The 27,321-nt window shown below is 36.0% G+C and overlaps 1 protein-coding gene across 1 annotated transcript in view; it reads left to right on the top strand.

The window, feature by feature from the left end:
• The window catches only part of LOC114062474 (transcription factor SOX-6-like), a 32,630-nt gene extending 5,691 nt beyond the window's left edge, over positions 1 to 26,939 (top strand). Inside the window, exons 3-4 of the mRNA XM_027893917.1 lie at positions 11,314 to 11,557; positions 26,679 to 26,939. Of these exons, the coding sequence (XP_027749718.1) occupies positions 11,314 to 11,557; positions 26,679 to 26,939 (505 nt within the window). The remainder of the gene's footprint in view (positions 1 to 11,313; positions 11,558 to 26,678) is intronic.
• Positions 26,940 to 27,321: the final 382 nt, after the last annotated feature.

Below are 27,321 nucleotides of genomic sequence, written 5' to 3'. Positions count from 1 at the left end.
ACGAGACTTCTTGACAAATGCACATCATATGTTTTGTCCTTAATATATAGGAAAAAATAGGTCAGAGATGAAAACCACAAGAAGACAATGATAATCATACTACATCCCAACTGAAAAAGAATATCTCAGTATTTTAGCTAAAATCACTTCTAAGGGATCTTATTTATTTAAAATCACTGACAATATTTTACGTTTGTATTTTAGACATTTGGCTTTTTTTCCATGCTAATTATTTGGAAACGACTTAATTTAGGCCTTTGGTTCATGTGCTGGTTTATCTTTTCTTTTGTACTCTGATAGTTGTTCTTCATTATGTTCTTTGACACATTTAAAAATACTAGCACTGAACTTTGAGCACTTGGAAATGCAGAGCCATTCAGAGCCAGGGTACTCTTCACCTTTACCCTTATGATTGATTTTGTTATGCATGTTTCCTCCTCCTTGTTAGAGAGCAGAAGCTCTATGCTGTAACCTTCCATGAAAACAGGACAGTTGAGTGTCCTCAGTTATGGCAAATTATTTCTTGTAGCAATTTTGTGGTACTTTGCAGAGCAGAAACCAAACGACAGGGAAAGTTTGTAGTTTCCTCTGCAGTTGATGCAATTTCAGAGTGCTGTATGCAGGGACTGTTGCTGCTTGGACACAAAGCTGAATGATGAAGCAGTGGAACTTTTACCTGTGCCAATTACTTTTTAATTTTCTCTGATTCTTTTTAGTTCCTAGTCCAGATACCTTAGTGAATTTCTTAAAAAATACAAAACTTGCTTTGGGAAACTGGTTAATAATAAACTTTTTTTTTATTTATTTTTTTTTAAAGCTAAATAACAGTTTAAATACCTGATGTTGTTAAGTATGTCATACTAAAACCTTGAATAAAAATGTCCTAATTATTCAGGGTTTTTTTAAAGGCAGTTAAAATTGGTAGATATTTCATCTGTGTAGCTTGTGAAAAGATAGGAGGTTCAAAGTCTCAATGAATTGAACTTTAAATTGTTTGCAGTTCTTAATGGCAACTGATTACCTTAATTAATAGAGGAGATAATGTTTTGTTTTAATATATTTGAGTTCTCAGGCTGTTGCAATTATTTATCTTTTGTCTTCATATTTTCATATTGAAGGTAATTAACACAAAAAAGAAAAGGGCCCAATCCTGTTGCATAGCCAAAGAGGTGGAGGGTTTGGGGGATAGAGAGAGACATTACCCCACTGTTGTACTTGGCCACATTGCCAGTCAAATAAGGATATTTCTCAAATATTTCCTGGGTAGTTTTGGCTAGGCATGTAATCTTTTTCTGAACAGTATGCTGTTTCATACTACCCTCTCCTTTCTCCCAGTAGTAGCTGCAGCCCATTGGTAAATGAGGTGGTTTCTCAGGGGTCTGTAAACACATTTTAGGGGTCCCATTGTACAAATATGCAATGATCATATTGGGTAAACGTTAGTTCAAAACAAAGAAATACTGTGCACTATGCTACCTTCTAAAAGCCTGTTTGTAAGGACCCTTAACAAAAAAATCACAACTTCCCAAAATTGCAGAAAAATGGGCATTGCATCTAGTTTTGTTTTATCTGACCAAAATGCATATGTCATTCAAGTTGTGTTGGGGTTTCGCTACCTTCCTTTGTTCATTCCTCTGTACCAGTGGTGTTGTACGATTCAGTGTAGCACACAAGAGCAAGCATCAGTGGCCAAAAGCTGCGAGCAGGTTGCAGTTGGAAAGCCCAGCCTTTCCAGGTTTGCACCTGAGCTCCTGGGGATGCAACACCTGAGACAAGGCGCAGAGGGAGTTCCCAGTGATGTGGAGCTGCATCTTTTCCTTAACCTCTTCTGTGAGGCTAACGACATATTTAAGCAGTCCTTGTGCTTGTTTTATCCACAAGGGTTAAAATTACATCTGGCTCTGGTGCAATTGCTCAGGGTGGAAAAAAGCTCCCTGTCCATTACTGTCATTCTTGAATATTCCTTCATAGAAAAACTGATGTTAAAGATGGATTCTTGACTTTGCATATTTTGCTCTTCTCTCTTCCTTTCTTCCACGGGTGAAATTTTAAAAGTATGTGAAGGTTTATTTACATCAATAAACGTATAAGAACTTTGTGTATGTCTCAGTAGTGAATGGAATATTGATACAGAAAAGGTAATCAATAGTGATCACTCATCAATGCAAGTTTCTCAAGAAGGATTTAAGTTTAGCTTAATTTCTGTGAACCAGATGAAAATATTTTTCATGTATATATCCTACCAAGGACACTCTTCTGTAGTTTATAAGGTGCCCAGAGCTACTGTAGACATAAAACACAATTTCTGGCTATTACATCTCTGCATCGCCAAAATGCAAATTTCACTCTTGAATATGTAGGCCACTTGCTGAATAACCTCAAGAAATATATGGTGGAAATGCTGTTTCTCATGTATTCAGATTACTCCCTTCAAAGGTTTTCATCAGGTTTTTAATATCCTGAAAGTCCCCGTTCTGAGGCAGACTGCAGTTCAAACTTCATTTTTAGTTCTTAGAGTGAAGTCATTTAAATAAACAAATAAAAGTGGCGCGTCATGTGTAGCCTGTGCCAAAGTACGCCTTGTGCCAGTTAGAATTAATTTTTATGAACCCTTACATATATGAGTTTATAATAACAACAATACAGATACATATGCTTGTTCCTAGCAACTCTGATGACCCTTACAGTACTTCGTATGTGCACAAGTAAAATCCCAGCACAGTTCTGACCTGTGTTTATTTTTAGTATTTCATGAATCACCTCCTTTAGCTGTTTTTCTTTTCTACCTAATGAAAAGCAAATAAATCTTATTGCTAAATAGCACTAGGATATTTGATAGTAAGAATAAAATCCCTCGTCCTTTTATTTTTGTTGTTTGTGTGAATAGCCAGATGGAAATGTTTACCCTTTAGAGAAATTTAGATTTGATATTTTTGTTATGTTTTGTTGGCACTTTGCTGGTCCCAAGTTGTGTGTTATTACAATCGAAGGTGACAATTTGATTGTATTCAGTTGGAGAAACGAGCAATTTTATATTCACTGAGCTGTCAGGTAACAGTACATTATAATACTAAGAGCTCATGGCAATGTGGTTTGGCACCTACATTTAAGTGCTTTGATGATTCACTAACCTCTACTGAATCAGAAATATTTTGCCTGCTAGAAGTGTTTTTGGGCTTGTAGTGTAAGGTTTTTGTTAAAACAATCTGTAACTCAGTGTGGAGCCATTGTTTTATGTTAAATGGAGGTACTAATTAGGTGGCAAATGGCTACAGGTGAGCCTGAAACTGATACTCCATTTCACTATCTACTGAGCTGCTTGGTTTGACTTAGGAATGAAAACCAAAACCATGAAAAGGCGGCAGGAGAAGGGGAAGGAAGGGAGAAAAATCTGACTATATTAATATTTCTGTTGTGAATTAGGTGGTGCAGAGAAATGGCACGTGACCTTTCACACCTGTAGAATTAAAAAGTAACTATTTGACTCATTACCTGGAATCTTAAGCAAATCCTGAAAATTACCTGTAGGTGGGAAAAACATAATATTGTCTCTTAGTGCTGGAGCATGTTTCTCATGGAGTATTGAAAGGATTTAATGAACCTTTCAGGAACTTATTCCCATCAGGTTTAAGTGTTGTCAGGAAGATTTTTAATTATTAGAACAACTTCTTAACTAGGTTTGTAAGGGAAAAAATAAATGTATTCTTGAATTCTGTGTAAAGTCTCGAAGTCTAAACATGCTAAAATAAATTCTTAGTATTTTTAGACTTCCTTTATCAAAACCATTTATATAACCATCCAGATAAACAATTAAGTCATTCTAATCCATAAAAATATGTGGATTAATGCTTATTTATAGCAACCATTGTTTTTAAATTTTATTGTTAATGATTGCTTTTATTTATATTGTATATTGTCTTACTTTCTGCCTGAAAAAACAAGTCCTAATAAGTTGCTGATGGATAAATTCTTGGCACGCTTGTTCTTGTTCCCATAATTATTGGTAAAGATAGCTGGAAGTCAGCACTGCCTTTTTTCTTTTTCTTTTTCCAACAGTAAGAAATTGGATATCCAGAGACACATGGCCTAGTCATAGGACTTTAAAGGCAGCCATCACTGAGAAGCTAATACCAACCAATTAAACAGAGGTGGTTACGTGATGTAACATTATCAGGAGAAACAATTCATGAGTCAAAGCATTCCAGGGCATATGAGCTCCAGTCCAAAGAACAGTCTCAAGCTGTTTAAATAAAGTGACAGCAATATTGTCAGCTAAATATAAACTATAGAAAATATTAACTACAGTGACTGAAGATGAGCACATCCCAGGTGCTAAATGACTATTCTTTCACTGCCCTTTTACTGCATTTGAAGTGAGTTCACCTTAGGCATTTTCAGTGACAGCTTCTGCTGGTGAAAAAAGAGAATGGAATACTTAACCTACTAGAAAGATAGATTGTGGTTTTGGTATTTTATGAATCCAAACAGATCCTCTGGATTTTCAGTGAAAACTCAGGGGGGAACATGAGGCTTTTTTGCTGCATCTATTTTGATGGTTTCAACAACTAGGGGAATAGACAGGAACTTGTTCCCTAACCATAATATTTCCATGGGGCTGCATGGCTGAGTTGGTCCCTCTAATGCCAGAACACAAGAAAAATAGTTTCCAAAAAGACCAAACAAGCTGTTTAGCTCTCACATTGTTTATTACAAATCAGAAGGGATACCATAAAAGTTGTTCCAAATCCCCTGAGCTTTGAGGGAGTCTGAATCTGGAAGTCAAACTTTGTGATTTGGATATCTATTAGCAGAAGTGTAATTTGCCTGGATTGGAAAAACAAATGCAAGAATAGCTGAGTGTGTATCTTGGAAGCCGTGGGTGTATTGCTTAGCTTGATGCTTATTTCAGCTAGAGATTTGGGTGCTCAGTTAACATTATAGCTGTCATTTCTTGAATCACACTTGCTTCTACTCCCCCTCCCGCCCTTTTATTTCCAAGGTGGTTCCTGTGATTACCATAAACTCTCTAATCTCGCAATGCTGTTTATGATCTATATGTAACTAATTCTTGTAGAATTCCTGCAAAAGGAAGCCAAGGAAGAGCTTGAGGGAGTTAAGATGATTGGCCTGAGGCCTTGCAGTGACTCAGAGCCAGGAACAGAAACTGGGAGATTCTCTCCCATTGCTGCCTTCTCAAGTTATTCGGGCTTTGTGCACAGGGATTTATATCGAGGTGTGAGGCCCCAGGAGAATGAAATTTTTTACTAACTGTTCATTCGTGTTACTCATTCTCCTTGAAAACAGTATGATGTTTCATAATTTTAGGAAATAACTGTTTATTCTAAAATGGCAGACAGATTATGGTGATAGCTTTACAATGAGTTATGTTACTGGTTTCTGCCTGCAGAACATTGTTTTGCAGGGGCAGAGCTGCAAAATATTTTGGCTATTGCCAAAGCACATTCGTTTTTCTTGAAGTCTATCTGAACGCTACTGTAACTGGTGTATTTATGCAGCAAAAAAGGAAGATCAGTTTTCCTGAATGTTTAATCTAAGCTAAACTGGTTTGCAGCTAGAAATAGGTAAATTATTCTAGTAACTTCTGTGCAACTATGTCGATGTACCCCATTCTACATCAGGCCTGTGCTTGTGTAGGTGAACTTGCACTTGAAAATTGTAAGGGAAGATTTTGAGTTGCAGAAGGAGTTTGAGGATCCATGAAAGACACAAGGCCACCAAGTGATGAGCTGTGCCGTAGGTATGAAAGAGGAGGGTACTGTGGGCAGTGCAGGTGAAGAAGAGTATATGATGCATCTAATGTATCCCAAAGCTGAGTGCTGATTAGTAAGAGAGGGTCCTGTAACCACATTTAATATTTTGAGAGGAGTATGCACCTTTGTTGCTCTTTTAAAAGGTGGGAAGGGATAAGGTGCTGTGGCTGAGTTTTACTTAACAACACCAGATTAACAAAGAAGTTTAGAAGGAAATACTTAAAAGGTTAGGAGTCTCTCTAAAAATAGTTTCTCTGAATTTATGTAGTTCTAGAGTCACCAAAGCACTTAGACACGTGCTTAACTTTTTGAAACTGAGTAGCCCAATTTGAAATTAGTGGACTGCTTGCATACTTACAGTTAATCATGCACTTAAGTACTTTAATCTGGCACTTTGGGGAAAAGGAATGGAGACTGTTCATAAAAGCTGTGTAAGTGAATATATTTCTAATCTAATCTGATTCCAATCTACTGTTGGAGCTGTAGACCTGGGTTATGTCTCTACTGCAGTCACTAAAGCAGGATGAATTTGTCCATCTGAGCACCACACTTTGGAGAGCTATCAGAAGCAAGCTTGTTTAAAATTAGTTTGGATATCTGAGCATTATAAAGCAGTCATTTATGTAGCTGCAGTGTAGACATGCCTTTGGGTTTATGAATGCTTTGTGAGGGTGGAGCAGAGCAGAAGCTAGAGTCTCTGGCCAACTACGAGTCTGCTTTGTCATATATCTCGTTGTTATTGCTTAGTTTATATGTTTTTGAAACAGGGTATGTATGGGCTTTGTTGTTATCTGTCATTACACTTTGTGGCTTGATTATGAAATGTCTAGCAGCTAAAATTCCAAGTCTAGCCTTAATTTCCACTGTAATATTTAATAATTTGAGCAGTCAGTAGGGATGGAAGATTTTTTTCAGGGTTTGGAAGCCTTTCATGTCATGATTATCACGTAATTGTTTTGAAAGAGAGGATACAATTTTTTTGAAGCATGTGAGACCATAGAAAAACCTTAGACAAAATAAAAAGGTATTATTATTTGTGTTTAAAAAGGTGTAATACACAGTAGCTGTAGGAAAAAAGGAAAACCAATGTTTCATGAATCTGACTGATAGCCTTCATTAGAGCAGAAAGAAGATCTCTGGTTTAAAATAAAAAATCCTGTCATATCTATAGAGAATGGAGCTGTTTGGGACAATGTTAAGCTTTTTGTAGGTAGTTCAGCAGTTCAGTTGTAGTGTTACTACCTCAGTATTGAGACCAACTTAAATTGGGGTCAAATCCCTCAGCCTTATGGACGTTTTGATAAATAAGCCCATTCTTTTTCTGTCTTGAGTTCAAAATGAGATGGAATTTGATTCGTATTTTCCAAAACTAAAATAAGACTTATTACATTCTCAAACTTGAGTAGGTGGTAGGCCTTCAGATAATTAGGGCCTTTTTCAACCTTTTTTCATACCCATTAGGTATATTTTCCACCTTTAGGTATTGCTGTGTTCAGATAATCTGTCAATTTAACCAAAGCAACAATTTCACAATGTAGTTTTCTTTCTGATTGTGTGCTGTGTAATCAATATACTGATATAATGTGAGTGTAATTTCCTCTCTTATTTTATCTCCACTGCACAGTATTATAAATAAACAGCTAAAAAAGAAAAAAGAAAGAAAAGCACCAAACAAATCTGTTGCATCTTCTTTTAAGATTGTACCACTGTAGACACTTGTTCTAGTAAAGTAGAATTGGACCCACTTGATTGCATTTAAATTTTTCATGCTTCAGCAGTTTGTCTGGGAGCACAGTAAAGAAAACCCCCCGAGCGAGGATAGTTTAGAATAATAGAACTTGATTTTGTGTATTATAGCGGCACCATTTGCGCTGCTGTAGTTAGGGTTGTGTCAGCACTTCCATTATAAACCCCTGTTTGCAGGGGTTATAACTAGGGAGATATTTTTTATCAGAAACTTTTTTTTTTAAAATCATCCAAGTGAGTTTAATTGATAATAGGAGAAATAAAATAAATTATAACGGGAATTAGTAAATTTCTGATAGCTTTTACAAGCCTTATTTATTATGAATATTGATTTTTTTCCCCCTCTCAGCAGGGATTTTAGCAAATGCGTTTTGAATGTTTTAAACATAAAATTGGGAAGTTGTTATGGCTTAAAATTTGACTGCTATTCATGCACATATTTTAACATTAAAATATTTTAACACAACATGCTGTTCTATGGTTTAATTTTATCATAAACATAAACTACTCAAATGAGCCAGATTCTCCTCCTTTTGAATTGGATGAGACCTTAGAGTTATCGTCTGAACTCTGCTTTTTGACGTGATGGAGTTACGTGTGCAGAATTCTCCCATTTAGGCATAAAACAATTAAACCTGGTAACAAGGTAACGAGTCAAACTTGCATGAAGGAGTTGCCTGGATAACACCCAGGTGCAAGAGTTTAAATTTACTCTGCTTTACTGATTGCAAACCTGGGCATAATCAATGTTTGGTGCATAACCAGGCACCCTCAGAAGACATGTAAGGATGAGTTATATTCGTTGAGTCAATGATTGTGCTGGGAAAGGAAGGTTAATCTAGCAGGGCCCTCCACCTCTATCCCTTTTGACCCAAAGTTTTAAATGTAACAACCAAAAAACTGAAACCTACCATTAAACCTAGTTGCTTTGACAGAAAATAGAAGGGAAACACACCCCTAAAAATTATGTCATGAGGAGAGCAAGTGCCTGGGAGGCCTGCCTGAGCCTGTCTTCCTTTTCAGGCTCCAGAACTATAGGTAACTGAGTGAAGTGCAGCATGGAACGTGTCTGACCATAATGCAGCAGTGGGGAGAACGAGTAGGTGGAGCTAGGAGGCATTTGAACCCCACCCTCGGTCTGTTTTACTCGAGTACAGAAAAATGTTGCTGGGCATGGCTTGAGATTATTAGTGAATGGGAGTTTGCTGATATAATTTTACTTTTAATATTAACAAAGTACCTTTTCTCTATGTAATCAGAACTTGAATAGAGATTTTTATTGAATCGTGTTTAAAACCTCTTGGATAACAGCAAAGTGTATTAGTGTACATTGCAAAGAAAAAGTGCTTCCCCTATAGTGTGTTACCAGTAGATAGCTTTACTGAATGGTCACTTGAGGAAACACCAAAAGCCTGTTTATGAAATAGAGGTGAAGCCTTTCTAGACTAATTATATTCAGCATGTAATTTCTAAACTTCAGTCTGAATTTTGATTTTCAATTAACATTCCCAATTTGAAGATAATTTTCTATTTAATGTAATTGCAGGAAATAATTTATTGGCTGATTAAGACTGAGGGCCCAGCCTTCCTTAAGAAAACAGTCCCTAACAAACCAGCCTTTAAAGCCAACTCGTAGCTTTGGACAGATTCAGCCTATTTTTGCAGCTGCAGAGTTGTGTTTAATTAGGATTGTGCACTATTATTCATTGGTGCAGTTTGTAGTTGAAATTATTCTTAAGAGACATTTTCATTTCTAGTTTTCTGTCATGATTAATTTATGGCGAAGAAACAGCCTTAGCTATTGCTTTACACAGAAGCTTGTTCAGTATGAAACAGGAATAAGATCTGTTGAGAAGGTGAAAGAAAGGAAAATCCTTTATTGTGACTTTCAGTTTTCATGTCGGGTTTTCAAATTGCATAAAGCATGACGTATATTTTCATGTGAGTGATTACATTAACGTGACTATTTTAATGAAAAAAGGGAAAGCCAACCTTTTATTTTATCTTAGATCATAGCAATTATGAAGCAGAACCTTTTGAAGTACATACAATAATGCTGGTTGCTGAACTCTTGGCATGTTCTCTGTAGCATCAACACAAATTCTTTAGCATGGTAAGAATGTAATACACGGTTTGAATTCCTCAGTTCTGCTTATTGGCAACGTTAATATTAGACTCCCACTTACACTTAGGCTTCCCTAAAGAAAACACAAACCTTTTTTTCCCCCACCAGTATCGAGTTTAAGAGGCAGGATTATCTCTATTTATGGAATAGTTATTCTAAATAGGTATCAGTGTTTTAATATGTTTCAAAGCACTTCAAAGCTTGTAATACTTTCATATTGAACTGTACATAATTAGATTAGTTGATCCTATATTAATTTTTTTTTTCCACTGTAGGATACTAAATCTGAACTCCCTCATTAATTGTGAGAAATTTAGCATTAGCTGTTAAATCCTATGTGAAACACAGGCTGCTACATAAAAACTACTGTTTAAATTGGAATTAACTTAATTATTTTTCTTTGCACTTGATATTTCCTTCACTGTAATATTCATGAAAGCATGTGACAGATTTGTAAATTTAACTGTTAGTCTCAGATTTCCAGACCCTTTAATCAGTATTTATTTGTCTGTAGAAACAGTACTAGCAAGTTAATGATTTGCTAATTTGAAAAATGCTCATGTGGTTTCCTATGTTAACTGATTTGTGCATTTTTAAAGAAATGGTATGAAATCAATTATTGTTAAAAAGCAATTAAGATGAAGATCTTATTCCTTAGTTTCTCAGCTATTTCAGTGTCGAGGATATTCTAAAGTTACTAAAACCTGGGAAAATAGCTAATATATTTTGACTCTCTTCTTTCGGGTTTATTAATGATTGTTTTAACAGTTGCAGTTAATCTTACCAGAAATTTTAAATACAGTGTATTCAGATTTTGAGTTGAAGTTGGTAATATTTTCATCTAAGTGCAGAAACTGTGGCAAAAGCTGTGCTTGCATATGAGATGACAGTAAGAGGCCATTACTGGGAAAAGACATTTAACATAAATCTATGCATTTATTCATTACACTTTTAAGTAATTTGAAGTATTTTGTTGAGCTATATCCTGTACTCGATGCCTAATATGAAAAGAAACATAATTATTTTAGATTTTTAGCCTGAACTGTAAAAGATTATTCAGATATTATCCATCCATCCAATAAACCTTTCAGGTTTAGAATGCTTTTTACATGAGTTCCTGAAAACATTTTCTGAAAGGTAAAATTTAAACAGTTTAAAAGCAATACAGCTTCAAACAAACAGCAAAAGGACTTATTTAGCAGAATTTCAAATAGATTTAAAAATTCTTATCTGTGTAGAAAACATCTTCTTGCAAGGAATGAGATTGGGTAAGCGTGATGGGCTCTCTCCTTTAAACATTTGCTTGTAACCTTCAGATTGATCATGGGAGTAAGAGTTTAAATAATTGAACTCTTATGCAAAATCAACATCAAAATACCAATAAAATCACTGCTTTCTTATGGCTGGAGAAAATGGTATTGTTTGACAAGTCTAAATGAATAGAATGGTGTCATACAACTTAACCCCGACCTTGTCGGGATTACTTTTTCTCAGTGTTTTGGATCTAGGTCTCCCAAACCTGTACTTCTTAGAGTATTTCTGTTAACTGCACGTGACTAATTTTTGTGTTTTGTAGTCAGGTGTGATGTGTTTAAAGGACTGTTTTGAGCTTGATTTTTTTTCACTTAGCACCAATTTTTTTTGTTTTTGTCTGCTCTTCTTGTTTCGTAGAAGAATGTCTTCCAAACAGGCTACCTCTCCATTTGCATGTGCAGCTGATGGAGAGGAAACAATGACCCAGGACTTGGCATCACGAGACAAGGAAGAGGGCAACAGCGATCAGCACGCGGCCTCTCATCTGCCTCTACACAATGTAATGCACAACAAACCTCACTCTGAGGAGCTACCAACTCTGGTCACGACCATCCAACAAGATCCTGAGTGGGATGGAGTAATCTCAGCCCAACACAGAATGGTGAGTTTCAGTCTTCTCGCTGTGGCTTTCCAAATTAGTATGGTAAAAGGCTGTTTGCTCCCATTTGGAAAGGTGTGTTCACGTGTAAAGCTTTTTAAATGTTAAAGTGTCAGTGTCAGCAGTAGATCAACATCATATGGTGTAATTGTAAATTACAATTGTATAATCTACTTAAGTATACAGGTCTTTATGAATGAGGTCATTTGATGAGTTCACCTTCTGAAAGGAAATGCATCTATTTATCATGTTTTCATTCACACCTTGATTTATGTCATAACCTTTCTAGCTCATATATTCAAGCATTAATTTCTGACAGGAGGACGTAGCTCACAACTGTTTGTCATCTGCAAAGTGTTGTGCTGAAGGAAGAAACTTTAATGTATTTTTTTACTTGTCTCTCAGAAATAGAACCCACAAAATCTAGAATATTCTATGTTTGCACCATAACAAAGAAGCTGGCATTTTAGGGGAAAGGTGCTTATGAGTGATTCTGTTATGCTCTGCTGCTCTAGATCACCAGTTTGTATACAGGTGACATTAGGAATGATCAGAATTATTATTTGTATTCTCTTCAGTAGCCTAGATAAAATTATTTTGTGGTTGTAACTTGTCTCTGCATCCCCAAAACTGCAATAAATGGGCAGACTGAATGAAGGCTGAAAGGGCATAGCATCTTAGGCAATTTATTTTCCTTGCATGTGTTCCGCAGAAACAGAATTAAGGTATGTGGAGCAGCCAGGTGTTCTGTAAATTTAGAACATCATAATTTCAGACTCTCCCTCAAGTGACTTTCACAGACTTTAAATTCAGACATTTAACTTAAAAAGAATAATCTGTCTTTTCATAAAATTTCTTCTGTATTTTTATAAAATATCTATGAGCAGATTCTTTTCAGCAAAAATTTTTTTCTTTTCTTTTTTTTTCCCAGTAAAAATCAGCAGCTTTCAATAAGGTTAAACATAACTGTGGATTTATTTTTTTACAGCACTAACAATAATGAACTTATTTCAAATTTGACTCGATTTAATAATTCTAATGCACTAATCAACATAGATACCAAAGGTCTTTGTGCATATTATGATGCCTGGAGTTAGTTAAATAATAACAGTACAATAAGATCTCTTTTGTTAATATAGTGCTGATTTTTTTTTTTCCTAAAATTGGATTGGTTCAAAAGATCAAACCAAAGCAGAAAAATGCTACCTAATCTGTACTGTACAATTTAACACAATGCAGAATTTTCTGTCAGGCCTAAAATATTCCTAAGTATTTGGGCGATTGTCACAAAGAAGGCAAGATTTCAACTGCAAAAATATCTTTAAAGAAAAATGATTATAGGTTAGTAATTTGGCAAGGTAGGTTGTAAGTTGTATATATATCTTGTATACAGATTCTGAGATGTAACCTCATTTTGGACAGAGTCACTCTTTTGACCGAGTTATGCAATAAGCGTATTAGAATAATTTTAACTTCTGTGTTGTCAGGAGGACAAGCTGGATACAGAAATAATGAGTACAGTTTGTTGATAGAAAAATTAAATCTGTGAGTTCATCAGCTACTTCTCTATTCATTGAGAGAGGCAGGTGAACTCTTGTAATTTTATTATTAGGAAACCAACAGCATTGACAAAATTACTCTGTGTCCTAGAGAGAAAGGAAATCCTAGGCTTCAGGAGTCATTCAATGCATTTTTTTTTTTTTTTTTTTGGTTCAGTGTGTTCCTTGGACCCAGAGTAAGCCAAAATGGTAGACTCTTTTGTAGAATGATCAGTTGTACTCGTGTGCATTGCTCTGAAGGGGGTTTGCAGTCGCAGTGACAGAGTGCGATCTCTGTTTTCTTTCCTAATGCTGAACTATCATGTCAACACTTGCTGTTCCTCTGGCCAGGCACGAATCAGTACTCAGCTTATCATGTTTCAGAACAGGTGCATAAACTTTGCTTGAGGGACTTAGCACACTGGTTTTCCTTTCTCCTTTTTCCAGTAAATATTCCATCATATATGTAGATGAATGTCCTGAAAATCATTAGGAGTTTCCAGAAGTCCCTTGGCTTAAATCTGGTGGTGGATATATGTTAGCCTTATCTAGGTAGCTTTCAGCTAAACCAAATAGATTCTTTTCTTTGCCCAGCTCAATGCTGGGTATATTTTGCAAGGCTTGGCTACCAGTACAGACTGAAGTTCTAGGGCATGCTGTTTCATTGCACTTAAAATTGAGATCTAAAATGTACAGAGCAAGGCCCCAGTGTATTTACAGCTGGGTGAGTTAGATGACCAGTTAGATCACCACAGTGAAGTGGTGAAATAATGTTTTTGTCCTTAAGGGAGTGTAATTTAGGGTACCTTGTTTGTTTGTTTGTTTTTTCGGGGGGGGGATATGATTTTTTTTCTCCCTTAACTATGTTCTTCATGAGCAAACATAGAAGCCTCAATTAATTGCAAAAAAGCTTTCCTGAAGTACTTAGTCTCCAAGCAGACACTGATATTGCTAAGAAAGAATTCAGAGGTGCCTGCAATTATCCTGATGAAAACATGTTCATACTCCTTAAAGGGAGGAGAGAAGTTTCTTTCCAAAAAGACAAATTCCAGAAGGTGAATTGGGCAATTCTGAGATTAGGTGCTGTGGTAGTGACAACTTTTCTACTTAATAAAACCAGATTCCCAGAAGGTAAGCACTTTCTGACCCTTTCCCAGACGGGTCCTTTAAAAGCTGATTTGAAGGATCACCTGTTCATACAATTTACACTGAAAGTAAAGACAGTAGTGCTGTCATTAAAATGCATCAACAATGTGTGTTGCCTGGTTAAAAGATAGTAAATTCAAAGAATGCCCTGTTGACATATGGGGAGGAAAAATTTTCTCTTTTATCTGGTATCTAATTAAGGGCAAAATGCTGCATCTTTGTGCCCCTAAAACTACTAAGGAGTTCACTGGAATTTGAGAGAGCAGTATGCATCATAACTTGTTATGAGGGGTGTACACATCTTAAGTTTATAAAAGATACAGTAAAAGGGCAATTTGACTGGAAAAAAAATTACAATTTTACCCAACATTTATGACATGTAACACTTCAAGTAAAGTAAGATACCTTTAAACTACATTGTGCATTATCATAAAAAAAACACACTGGCTAGAAATGTTTTCAAACTTTCACTCCCTTTTGATAGCAGGCATTGCTTTCCACTGAGTCCTTTGTGTATTCTGAATGTCTGGAAGCCAAAATATTTTGTTTTAACTCCCACTCTATAGTATTTCCCAGCTGTGTACTTATATGGTGTAATAAAAGGATTTAACAAATGGGAAATAGCAGCTGCATTTGGAAATTCCCTTTGTGCTCCCTCTTCATTTGACAGATTCAGCAATGTGTAACAACTGTAACGTCAGACCTGTAATGACTTATACTGCAAGTATCATATCACCAGCCAATTTGATGTTCCAGTGGGGAGAAGATAAAACAACCCAGAGATTTCTGTAAATTCATATTGCTGAGCTGAAAAGATTATACATATGTTTCTGACTGGAACTTAATATAGAAATACCTGGATATATGGGGTATTTTTGCTGATTGTAGCCCTACTGGAAAATAAAATCTATTTTAGGCTAAGGCCATATCAATTTGCTGCAGTAAACTGTAGGGAAGAGGGCAAAGTGGTACTAAGATAATGGTGAAAGTATCTTGCTTTCACCCATGGACAGTGAGTATCAGGCAAAAGATACGGTCACATTTTTAGATTGCATCCAAAACCTGTCTCTCTTAGGGCTAAAGACTGAGAGAGGATAAGTAGGGAAACCGAAAAATACCTAATTTTGCTAAATTTAATAGTAACTGAATTGTTGTGTCCCAGGAATGTGTTAGACAGTGTGTGCATACACTGAATGAGGGCATCCACATCTTTTTGCTCTACTGTTATTTGGAAGTGAGAGACTGTTACAGGGAACAACTGCAGCAATGCAAGTCTAAAGGATGGATGTTATTTCCCTGTGACTGACGGAAACCAAGCACATATACATATACAAATGCAATTAACTGCCTCCAGACCTATGCTGTGTTTCCCTGTACATTTTGTAACGTCATTCAGAGACACCTTGGATTTAGAAATTAATTGTATCTCATTGGATTTTATCTCAAATGGCAACATCGACATGTATTTCATAATTATGTCAGGTCTCCGTCTTATGTTGCCAAAAGAGTGAAAGACTCGCTACCTTTCCACTGTGGCTGCAAGTACAGCAGTACTGTGAGTAGATTTATAGATGCAGCAGAAAAATTGAAGATCTCTTAATACCACATGTATTTGTTCCTTTCAAAAGAATTTTAAATCACCAATTATCAAATTTAACTTTATATGGCTTTAGCAAAGTTACTGGTATCAGAAACACAGAAATAAGTGCTGTCCTGAAGGTCTTAATGTTTCGGTGCTTTCTGTCTCTACTTAAAGCAGGCACAACCCTGTTGCTCTCCCCTGCTCCTTGTTAATAACTTCTCATGTTGAAGGTTCTTCCTTTTAAGGAAAATAAACTCAGGTGTTTAGGGAAGATCATTGGAAAATGTTTACACACGCTAAACACCGTGAATTTGTTGTTATATAAATTCATGGCTTCAAATTCTCAAAAGTTATAGATACAATTACATGTTTTGAAATTTTATTTTTGCTTCCTTTATGGGCTGAATATGAACACATAAAATGCATCAAATATAAATGCCCTAAACTCTGGCAATTTTGTATCTGCTAAATTGCTCATGCAGCTGCTATTTACATGTACAAATCTGAGTTTTGTGATCATCGAAAGCAATTCTACTGTGCTTGTGATATTATTTCTGCATGCCAGGTAGTGCATCAGCATTTTTACCTAACTAAAGAGATAAATACCTTCATATATAATTGCATGGATACAAAGTTTTGACTGAAATTAAAGAGTGTGAAAAAGCAGATGGTATGATATTTTTCCATAAAATAAACTTCAGTGAGAAATATATTGCAGAAAAGTAGAATTAATTTTATTTTTTTTTAAGCATGTTGTTTTGATTTAGAAAGCATTCAGGTACATGCTTAACTTGCCTTTATTAGGACTACTGGCAACTATAATGTTAAGCACATGTCTAAAGGTTTGAAATATCAAGGACTTAGTTTTACTAGCTTTATCATAAAAAGATGTTTACATTTCATGTTACAGGTAACAAAACAATTCCCTAAAATTGTGCAGAATAATGTGCTTCATGGTGGTGGTGAAATACAAAATTGAATGTATTGGAAGAAGAATTAAATAATTGTTCCTGTTGGCATACTTCTTATATTTGTTTTATTTTCATTTTGACATTGTATAATATTTTTTTTCCAAATGTGCCATCTATTTTAAACCTTTCCCTATATTCTGGGGTGAACTGTGTTTTGAATAGAATTAGTCATCACCTGAGTTCTTCACAAAATACTTGTTGTTTTTGTCCATCTAAACTTTTAGCCAATACTCCTATTTTAACATTTCCTATTTTTTATCAAGCAATTTCTGAAAACTTTTTAATTCACTTCTGTATATTGACATGAATTTTTTCAAAAGTATAAGCATTAACACATTCTAAATTGTTAATTTTTTTTTTTTTTTCCTTGGGCAAGAAGGAATCAGGTATGCATGCTGATTAACACACTCCAGTCATTAACATGTGATTATGTGGGCTGCATATTGAGCACCTGCCAAAAGATAAAATCCAGCACTTTACTACATCTGTGCAAGGACTTTTTGCATTTCTTTTGTACTTTGACAGCTCAAGAAAAAACAGACTTTGGTATCTTTGTTCAGCATAATAAAAACTGTGTACATAAAATATCTTCATGGAAGAAGGAAAGACACTACATATATTTATTTTAATCTTTGAGGCCATGAAAAATCCAGGGACTGAGACTTACCCAGCACCAAGTGTAATATGAATCTTCTAATGTACTGTATCACTGACATTCATGCACAGTGTACAACATTCCTGCATGTTTATAAGGATTATCTGTTCTGGGATTCAGCCAATGTTATTGTAATTCACAGCAATTTTATGTGATACCTTTATGTCCCATAAATGTCTTGTTTTTATTTCAATCTTCCAAATGTTTCATCAGTGTTTACCTTAAAGAAATACAAGTAGTCTATGCAGCAGGCTGGTTTCCTGCATGCATTCCTCTGCAAATGCTAAAAGGGAAACATAAAGCATGTAATATACGTCATGTAACTATATACAGAGAAGGATTTTCATGTGCATTCAATATTGCTAAAACATAAAGACAAATTTCATTTTTATATTTGCAATAGATCTAGTTATAAGCTGGACAATTAAGATGACTTAATAGGGGGAAGTTGGATATATACAGAGTGGTCTGCAATATCCAAGCCACAAAATCCTTGTTTTATTTGGCAGCTTCTGACAAGCATGCATCACAAAATATGTGTCTTTATTTACCCAAAAGGTAAACAGTGCTAATCAGCTGGGACTGATCACAATGCTTCTTCAGTTTCAGTTTAGATGAAAATGTAAATCTAAATACTCATTTTGTAAATGGCTGTCCGTTACTTTTTCCTTAATAAGAGCATTTAACCAAAATGAAGGGCATAAAGTCTCAATATTGTGATTTATTACCAAACCTAAACTCTGGGAGCTAGGACATATGGTATTTGGATAATTAAGGAAATCCTTAGCATCTAACTCTTACAAAAATGCACATGAGTTTATGCATATCATTTGTGGGTGGGTTGATTGCCATGTAGAAGTGATTTCTCATTGTATTTAAGAATTTTGAGGTGATTTTCTGTTGTGGAATGGAGCAAAATGCCTGTCCAAAGCTTTGCAAAGCATTGCTTATTTGTACAGTAGAGTTTAAATCACATAGCTGAAAAATTGTAACCTTCTGAAATCTCTGCACCCAGTGTTGGTTTACCTGGATTGATCTGGTTTGCTCCAACAACTGAGTACGAAGGGATTGTTGCAGTTAAGTGGTCATACTTGACATGAAACAAAAAGTCCCTCCCTTTTCCTTCCAAATAGATATTTAGTTTTGCAGTGAAGTATTCATAAGACCATACTCATATCATAAATGCCTGATTACTATGACATTTTAAACCTTTTATCTAAAATAATTTTCCTTCTTTTTTAAATTTTTTAAAAATTTTTATATTTTTTCTTCTCGATTTAGCATATTATTTCTTGGCTTAGAGCTAGTGTTTATTGTTGTATTGTTTCTTCCTGAGGTTTCTCGATGTATCTAAAAGATGAAATACAAGCCTTTTAAAGATCGTATTCAGCCTATACTTTGGTAGGGAAATTAGTATAAGTTTTATCAGAGTAAATGTTGAGTTAAAGACTTGAGGCTTTATTCCATTACTTGCCATTTGCCCTCCCACTAGCATAATTTGCTGAGACTTAGCAAATGATGTTCTCTCAATAGCTCATAGCAGTCATTCTCAAGCCTTGGATTTAAATAAATCTTTCTTAATAAACTTTTGTGTTTTTTTCTTAATCGGATGAGAATTGGAAATGATCACTTAGATTTGTAATTTCTTTTAATTCATTTAATTAAATTCCTCAAAATGGGAAACCATATTTAATGTAGTGATTGGAAATGATTTTGTAAACATTTGCTTTCATTATATGTTAACTCCAGACTAGTTCCAAGTGCCAGCATGCCTCTAGTACTTGGAATCAAAACCACTCTGGATATCCAACTTTCCTGGGGTGTTTACATGTGTCCCATTCAATGCAGAGACAGATAAATATCCCTTTATAACAGAAAAGCCTCATCCACATGGAAATAAGCAATTCAGCTAACACATTTTATGTTAGTAATATTTGCTTTCTACTCCTTCTTGGCCATTCATCCTGTGATTTCAGTTGAACTCTTACAGAAACAGTTTTCTCTCTGGCTATTAAGTGGGATTGCAGTCGTCAACTTTCAATCAAAGTTGATCACAGTTATTCTTAAATTACTAACTAACACTGTGACCCTGATTTTGTACAGCCCGCAGTTTCATTTTCTGAGGTTTCCTCTTTTTCTCACCTTCAGAGAGCTTCCCTCTTTGAAACAGGATCTCTCCTCCCTACATGAAACATAAACGCTGCCATTTAAATCCGCAGCCTCTTGCACTCCCCCTGCCCCAGTTTAAGACTCCTGACCAGACAATCCAGCTCACCAGAATGTTGGTCTGTCCTTAACCCTTATGAGGATACCAAAGAGAGATTTGTCCCACACCAGATCTGCACGCATGATTCCGCTGTCCCCAGACTGAGACGCTGCTTCTCAGCCTCCAAATACAAACCCCTGAATATTTTGTACTTGGGCCATGTGGAGGGAGGAGCAAGAATATCAAATCTTGTTTTTAACCTGCAATCTTTTGCCAACAGAACTGTAATTTTTTGCCTGCTTGCTCTGTTTTGGAAGCGAAAAGACTTCATAAAAGGTGACATAAGTTGGCTCACGATTTAGCTTTCAGGTATTGCTATAAATACTAGCTTTCCAATATAAAAAATACCGGGAAAACTATCAATACCTTTATTTACATCACTTCCAGTAGTACTCCCTCATTTATCTTGTTAAAACCAGGAGAATCAGTGATGGGAAATGTACTGCTTAAACTGTTAGAATCTAAATACATAAGAAAATACCTTTTTACACTAACAAGAAAATTATGATTATTTTTTTCAATCCCTTTTCAGCAGAAACATCTGATAAAGTATAAGGAATTTCCTTTCTTTGTACAGAAACTATCAGCTCTCTTTTTGATGAATTTAACCAATGTAATTGTGAAATTTAGCAAATGTACATGTGAAAATACAATTTTCTCAGAGTATGAGGCTTACTGAACAATTTATGCATGTTATCTTAATGGAGCAGTTTTAAAAGAATTACTGTGGCATGCGAAGAAAATACCATGTATGTAGTCACAAAGAGTCCTGTCTTTATTTATACCAAGCTGTTGCTTGTAATTATTCAGAATTGTTCCTGCTGTTAGCAAAGCTATTCTTGAGTCATTCACAGCAGCTCTAAAAGGAGTAGTCAACAGGCCACTCCTTGTTTACACCAGGCAGCCTGGAAAGATAAGACTTTTGGACACTGTTGTTGGACCACCTGTAATCAAAGAAATTTTGGGATTGGTTAAAGTATACTGTCCTCTAACGTGAAAAAGGCCAAGGGTGGACCTAGGAAAGCTTTTACCATATTGTGCTGTAAATCTTTATGTTTTCCATTAACATATGAGGAGGGAAGTAGGTAAAGGTTTTAGGGGCAAGTAAAAGTATGATTTCATGCATGGGCTGCCTATCCCTGAGTGAGTCATGCATAGTATTTTAGTGTCCATGCCTTGCTAATTTCTGGTTTTCTGTCTTTTCTGCATTTATTTATTTTTTCAATTTTGTTTGCTTTGAAACTTAATCCTTAAATTTTAGTCTCTATATATAGGTATATAAACTGTTATAATTAGAACATTTTGTCAAAACACTAACCACAGTGAGTTGAATGATCAGTAATAAAATTTGGTCTGTGCTAATAGGCTGGCCAGAAAATGTACACAGGAAAAATGCCATTTATTTACCTTGATATGAAATACCAACATTTCAAAAATAGATTCACTTTTGTTCCAGCTGAAATAGTGGTTAAGACTGAGTTTCTCTCTTCAGCTGCTGAGCAGAAAGATTTTCTTGTTTAGTTGTCTCTGCAAATAAATACCTCTTCAAATTAAAGCATTTTTATATCTGACACAGTAAGGCAAACAAGAAGGCTTAAGATACAAAATCATGTTTTTCTCTAAGCAGTCAGATTTGTCCCTATTTTTTTGTAGTAAACTGTCTTCAAATTTTATTGTTTGCCAACTCTTAGAGGGCTGGTCTGGAAATGCCTCCATTGTGGTGAACAAAAATCCCTGAGCAATACCCTTGTGCATTCTGGTACAGGCATAAATAGTTGTTCTACAGTTATCCAGTGCCAGTGTGTAAGTGGGAGGATAGTTTTGTCAATCCAGCAAAGGTGTGTGGGGATCCTGAGCAATCTTCACCTGGATCAAACTGAGAAGAAACTCATGTTGCTCTGTTATTTGTAGTAGGTAATGCATTTAGCTAACACTGTGAGAAGCAAATTACAAACATAGCACTCCACTCTTTCTAGAAGTAAAATATGCTTCAGATGGACATAATATTTTGATGCTGAGAATTATTAATAATGTTGATGGTTGTTCTGTTTCTTGACTGAAAATTTAATTAATCCTAATGTAGTCAAGATTGAAAATGTGTAGGGTTTATTGTGACCAAATTTCACCAATCTTGGATGAAGAAGCATGCTCTGCGTTAACTCTCTTGTCCATAGACTAAATGTTTGTTATTTATCTGATTGTAAGATATTTTCCGTTTTTTTCTCCTTCCTTATGTGGAAATCATGAACTGTAAGAATAACACACCTTGAAGCACGCACCTTTCAAAGGGAATGTCATGTGTTAAAGACATTACTTCAAGTTTAGACTTAAAAGATCATTTTTACAGAAATACGTGAATTTTAAATCTGAGATTTCAGGGATGTGTCAGTTGTCTAGTGTTTCATGTAGCAACTGGATGAATTTGGGCACCAAATTCATTGTGTCTGAATATGTTACATGGACACTTGTATCGTGTTCTCTTGTTCATTTTCTTATCAAGTTTTTTCAGTTATGCTGAAAAAAGTTGGCATGCATGGAGAATTTTCATCAGTGCTGATAAATTTCATGTTTTGGATTTTGCAAAATGAAATAACTTGAGCTGATCTTGGGTAGGCGCTTTCCTCTTCTTCCATGCTCTGGGAAAAAACATGGAAAAGACCTTTAATAGCATCCTTTCTTTTCTCTCTTCAGGTCAAACAAACTGTGACTTCCTTGTTCTGTAAAAGGTGGCTTCATAAACCTTCTTAAGGATAGGATATCTTTTTTTTCAGTGAATCCTCCCATATCCACATTCAAAAGGACCAAGTTCTCCTTTCCCAACTATGAATTCATCATCTTGTTCTATTATAGGGAGCACGGTGGTCGTTTCTAATCTGAACTCCAGATTTTCTAGTGAGATTACTTTATGCATTAGAGCAAGAGGTCCAACAAACAGTTCGCGGGGGTGATACACCTCTTGTGTCAAACCACACGTGATCCAACTAGTCCATTTTTCAGAGGGTACCTGGGCCATAAGATGTATTAGGAGGGTCTCTCTGTGCTGCATGTGAATGTCAGTACAAATTCATTTTTGATAGCCAGGCCTGCATCTGATCTATGTGAGTGATAGTTGCAGGTTTGGTCATGCAGTGGGTGAGGTGCTTGGACATAAGTGTGACATGCCACAACAATTGGTCTGCAAAAGTTTATAAGATGCATCATGAAAATTAAAATCCTTTGTAAACTTGCTGCAACATTTATTTGATTTTCAACAAACTGAATGCTGCTGCAGGAACACCAGATACAGTTGAGTCAACTTTCTAGGGAAAAAAAATAACAGGAATACTTCCCTTGCCCCCTTGTGTTTTGATCTGTCTAGTTTGCCATGAATGTGAGGTCAAAATAACCTGTTTATATGGTTGTAATGAAAAGAAAGTTGCCAACAATAGATACATCGCAGTAAAAAATATCTATTCTGAATGTGTAGCTAAAATTCCTTGTGAAGCCTTTTAAATATTTCATTTTAGTTACATTTTATTTGTAGGTTATTCACAGACTAATCCAGAATCAAAGAAGACAGAAGAATTTGTTTCTCGTAGATAATTGTACATGCAGCTGATGTAGATTTTTCTAGCTGGGTTCCGCTATTATTACATAAGTTATTTACACTAGACTAGTCTACAGTTTTTCCATTTGCCTGTTTAGCCCCTTGAATTTCTTTCAGTTTGTACAGTTCTTCTGCTGGATCCTCAATCATGCCTTTAAATAATTTCTCATTTTAGAAAAAGATCAGGCTCAGGAAATCATCCTTGCTGGGTTTCTTATATTGCCAATTCAGATAATGCACTGCAAATGTATTAGCCATTTAGTGACCCCAGTACTATAGCTGTAGGGCTAAACAGAATCAGAAATATTAGGAATGCATTTTATTCTTTTATTTTTGTTTTAAATAACCACAAAACTGACAGTATAAAAGAATCTATTAGTTGGACAAATTCTCATTCTTGCAAAGGCTGTAATTCTGCCTTCATTTCATAAATCTGTATCATTTGCATGGAGTTTAAACTTGTCTGATCTTCGTTATGGATATTGCAGTCTCTTGGGCAAGAAAAAGAAGGGTGAATGTGCTGCAGGACTTGGAGAGTCTTTCATTACTATTAAAGGAACATTGTGCTGGACCATATATGCATCCAGATGAGGGACAGGATATGTTATCAGGAGGAAGAACATTCAGTTATTTCTACTTGCTCCACAGATTAGCCTTATCTTCTTGTTTCTGGGCTAAACAATAGATTTAGTGCTTCTTGTTGAGAGCATGAAAACCCCTGGATTGAACCCGATGGATGTGCTTCATGTGCTGTAAGAGGATGTTCTCTCTTGAGAACAAATTCTTTTAAAATTATTAAATTGCTCTTATACTGTCATCTTCAAAGGTGAAAATGGCATACTAAAAAGTATTAATTCTTCATTGAGGAACGTTATAGAAATTCAAGCTCTAAATTTGAAAAATATAAGATGCTTTTTTTCATCTCTGTGATAAGACCAAGTTTTAAGAAAAATGCAAAATAGTTTTCAGAAACAATTAAATATGTGAAAGCTCTCCATTTTAATGGTGGCCTCACCTTGAATATTGTGCACAGTTTTGGTCACCACAATATGAGAAAGGTATTAAGCTATTAGAGAGTGTCCAAGGAAGGGCCATGAGGAAGGTGAAGGGCCTTGAGGGGAACATGTATGAGGAGCAGCTGAGGGCACTTGGTCTGTTCAACCTGGAGGAGACTGAGCAGAGACCTCATAGCAGTTACAACTTCCTCATGAGGGGAAGAGAAGGGACAGGCACTGAACTCTTCTCTGTGCTGAGCAGTGACAGAATCTGAGGCAATGGCCTGAAGTTGTGTCAGGAGAGGTTTAAGCTGGATATCAGAAAAAGGTTCTTGACCCAGAGAGTAGTTGGGCACTGGAACAGGCTCCCCAGGGAAACGGTCACAGCACCAAGCCTGACAGAGTTCAAGAAGCATTTGGATGATACTCTCAGGCACATGATGTGACTCTTGGGGATGGTCCTGTGCAAAGCCAGGAGTTGGAGACTCAATGATCTGTGTAGGTGCCTTCCAACTCAAAATATTCTGTGATTCTGTAAAGAAATTCATCTCTGTACCCAGTCTAAGATATTGTTGTCCTTTGTAATGTTTCATTCTTTAAGGAATACAAATATGTGGAATGAAAAATTCTTTAATGTTTGATAGATGAAAAAGCAAAGGTGAAGTTTCTGTTCCGTGTCACTTCTCTTTCTGTTAGTGCTTACAAAACCTTTGTCACTCCTATTGTTGACAGAGTGCTGCTACTACTGGGGTGCGATAGTGTCTTCTAGTTCCCTTGCGTAGTTAATAAATACTTTAGCAACATCATTGGCAAATGCTGCCTCCTTCTCCAAGGGCTGTAACAGTGTTGTGCTGATCACCTACTGCTGTGCTTGATGACCATGTGTCACCACCACCTTCTGCACAGTCTGCAGCCCTCAGTTACTGTGCTTGCTCATTGTTGGTGTTACTTCTCCTGTTACATTGCGCAGCTACTTCTCGATCTGTTCCAGACTGAAGCAAAAATTTATATCTGATGTTGTTGCTGAAGGTTAATGCTTTCTAGCCTTTCTTCAGACCTTGTTTCACCTAGGGCATTTCCCAGCACAGGTTGCTTCAGTAGGTGGGTATTTCCAGCTCATAAATAGTAGGAATATTATTGTTACGGGGAACGCTGTGCATTGGGTGAATGATTTTTGACAACACCATTAATTTGTCTCTTAATTTTTAAATGTATTACCACTATTATTACTCCTTAATTTTAAAGAAAATGTTTCATGGAATCTAATATACACACTGACATTTCTAGGCTTACCATAAATGAAAAAAACCCCAACCCAATAGTTCTTTAGCCCAAATATTTAGCAATCCTAGCCTTGCATTATTAAAAATTAAAATAGAAGAGTAATTTTGGAAAGGGAAGTGTGTGAGAAATTTTTGTGGTTGAGTTTTTGAGGGCAAATTGAAGAATTTGTTCTCTTTTTAGCTGAAATTGCGAAAACAGAGATGCAGTGAATGTTGCATCTATTGCTGGGAGAATGGGAAGTCTGAGCCAGATAAGTTCCGGAAGGCTTGACTGCTGGGCGACAACACAATACTGAGGAGAATTGGCCTTATTCGTTGCTTTCTTGGTGCCTTTTTTTTTTTTTTTCCTTCTTCTTGTTGCTCAAATAACACTATCTATTGGCAATGAAGATTAACCCTTTTTAGTTCTGGGCTTTTGACTGCATAACGTCCATGATACATGTAGTCTCAGTACCTCTGTATTGGCATACATGACTTGTTCTGTCATAAACTCATTTCCTTGCTCATTCTTGTCTATGTTGGCCTGAAAGTAACACCTCCTTCTGTATATTAGAAGCATTTTAACCTTCATTCTTTAAAAATAATGTTTAATTTAAAGAGAAGTGAATGAGCATGGGTAGACACATACCATGCCATATTTAACTGTGAAGTAGATTCCTTGTTTCTCATTGTTGGCTTAACTCTCTCTCCAGTTTTAAAGTTATGTTGTTTTCCACTAGCTGAGGATTTATGCAGGAATAATTTGTCCCTGATGGTGCTTTCTCTCGTAGTGCTACATGTATCACCCTTACTTAAGGAACTAAAAAAACTGTAAAAGCTTAACATGTTCATTGTTAAGAAGTGTTGAAGTGGCTTGTTCCTGACAAGGAAAACCCTTAATGAAGATGATGAAGATGGCATGAAGTATGATAGAAGCGCGGAGAGAACTGGGCTTAAGGACGAAAGAGCCCTTGTGAAGCACTGAAATCAAGAAATTCAAATCATAATGGTCATTTTAGGAACTAAGGATACTAATAAATAATGCTATCAGCTTTTACCTGTTAGAGATGCTTCTGCCGTAAGAAAATAGCCTATGTTTTCACACTGTTTTGTTTCTTTGCAGGAATCAGAGAGTAATAAGTTATGTTCCCTATATTCCTTCCGAAATACCTCTACCTCACCAAACAAGCCCGACGAAGGAGGTCGTGACCGCAGTGAGTTAATGAGCAGTGTTAATTTTGGAACACCGGAACGCCGCAAAGGAAGCCTGGCAGATGTGGTGGACACACTGAAGCAGAAGAAACTAGAAGAAATGACCAGGACTGAGCAAGAAGGTACGTGTTGGAAAAGACTGATACAGTTTCCCTACCCCCAAACCCTATAATTTTTATAGCATAAAGGACGTGTTGGGCATCAAGAGCCATAAAATTGCGTAATTGGCAGCGGCTAGGATAAAGTTTTTCACAGGTTTCCATGGCAGTGGTAATCTGAGGTCCTTTAGGGACTTTAGACAAATATGCCAGTTTTTAAGACTTTTTAAAGTGTCTTGGTTGTGTGTCAAAGCAAGAATGTTGGATTAGGTGAAAACTCAGCTCTTATTTGAGAGGTTATGGTGAATTCTTAACAGGTTGTAGAGTTGTGAGGGATATTCTTCAGTGGTATTTGTTCTTCTTCTTTTAAAAGATAAATGTTCATTTTAAACAATCTTTCATCACCCTAATGACCCAGTATCTGTAACTAGAAGAATGGGAAACAGTTATAAATCT

This window comes from Empidonax traillii, unplaced genomic scaffold (assembly GCF_003031625.1).
Source record: "Empidonax traillii isolate 1590-97213 ecotype Southwest subspecies unplaced genomic scaffold, ASM303162v1 scaffold410:size520991, whole genome shotgun sequence".
Classification (NCBI taxonomy): domain Eukaryota; kingdom Metazoa; phylum Chordata; class Aves; order Passeriformes; family Tyrannidae; genus Empidonax; species Empidonax traillii.
The sequence above is the reverse complement of the archived record's forward strand: the minus strand, read 5'-3'. Positions and strand labels throughout refer to the sequence as shown.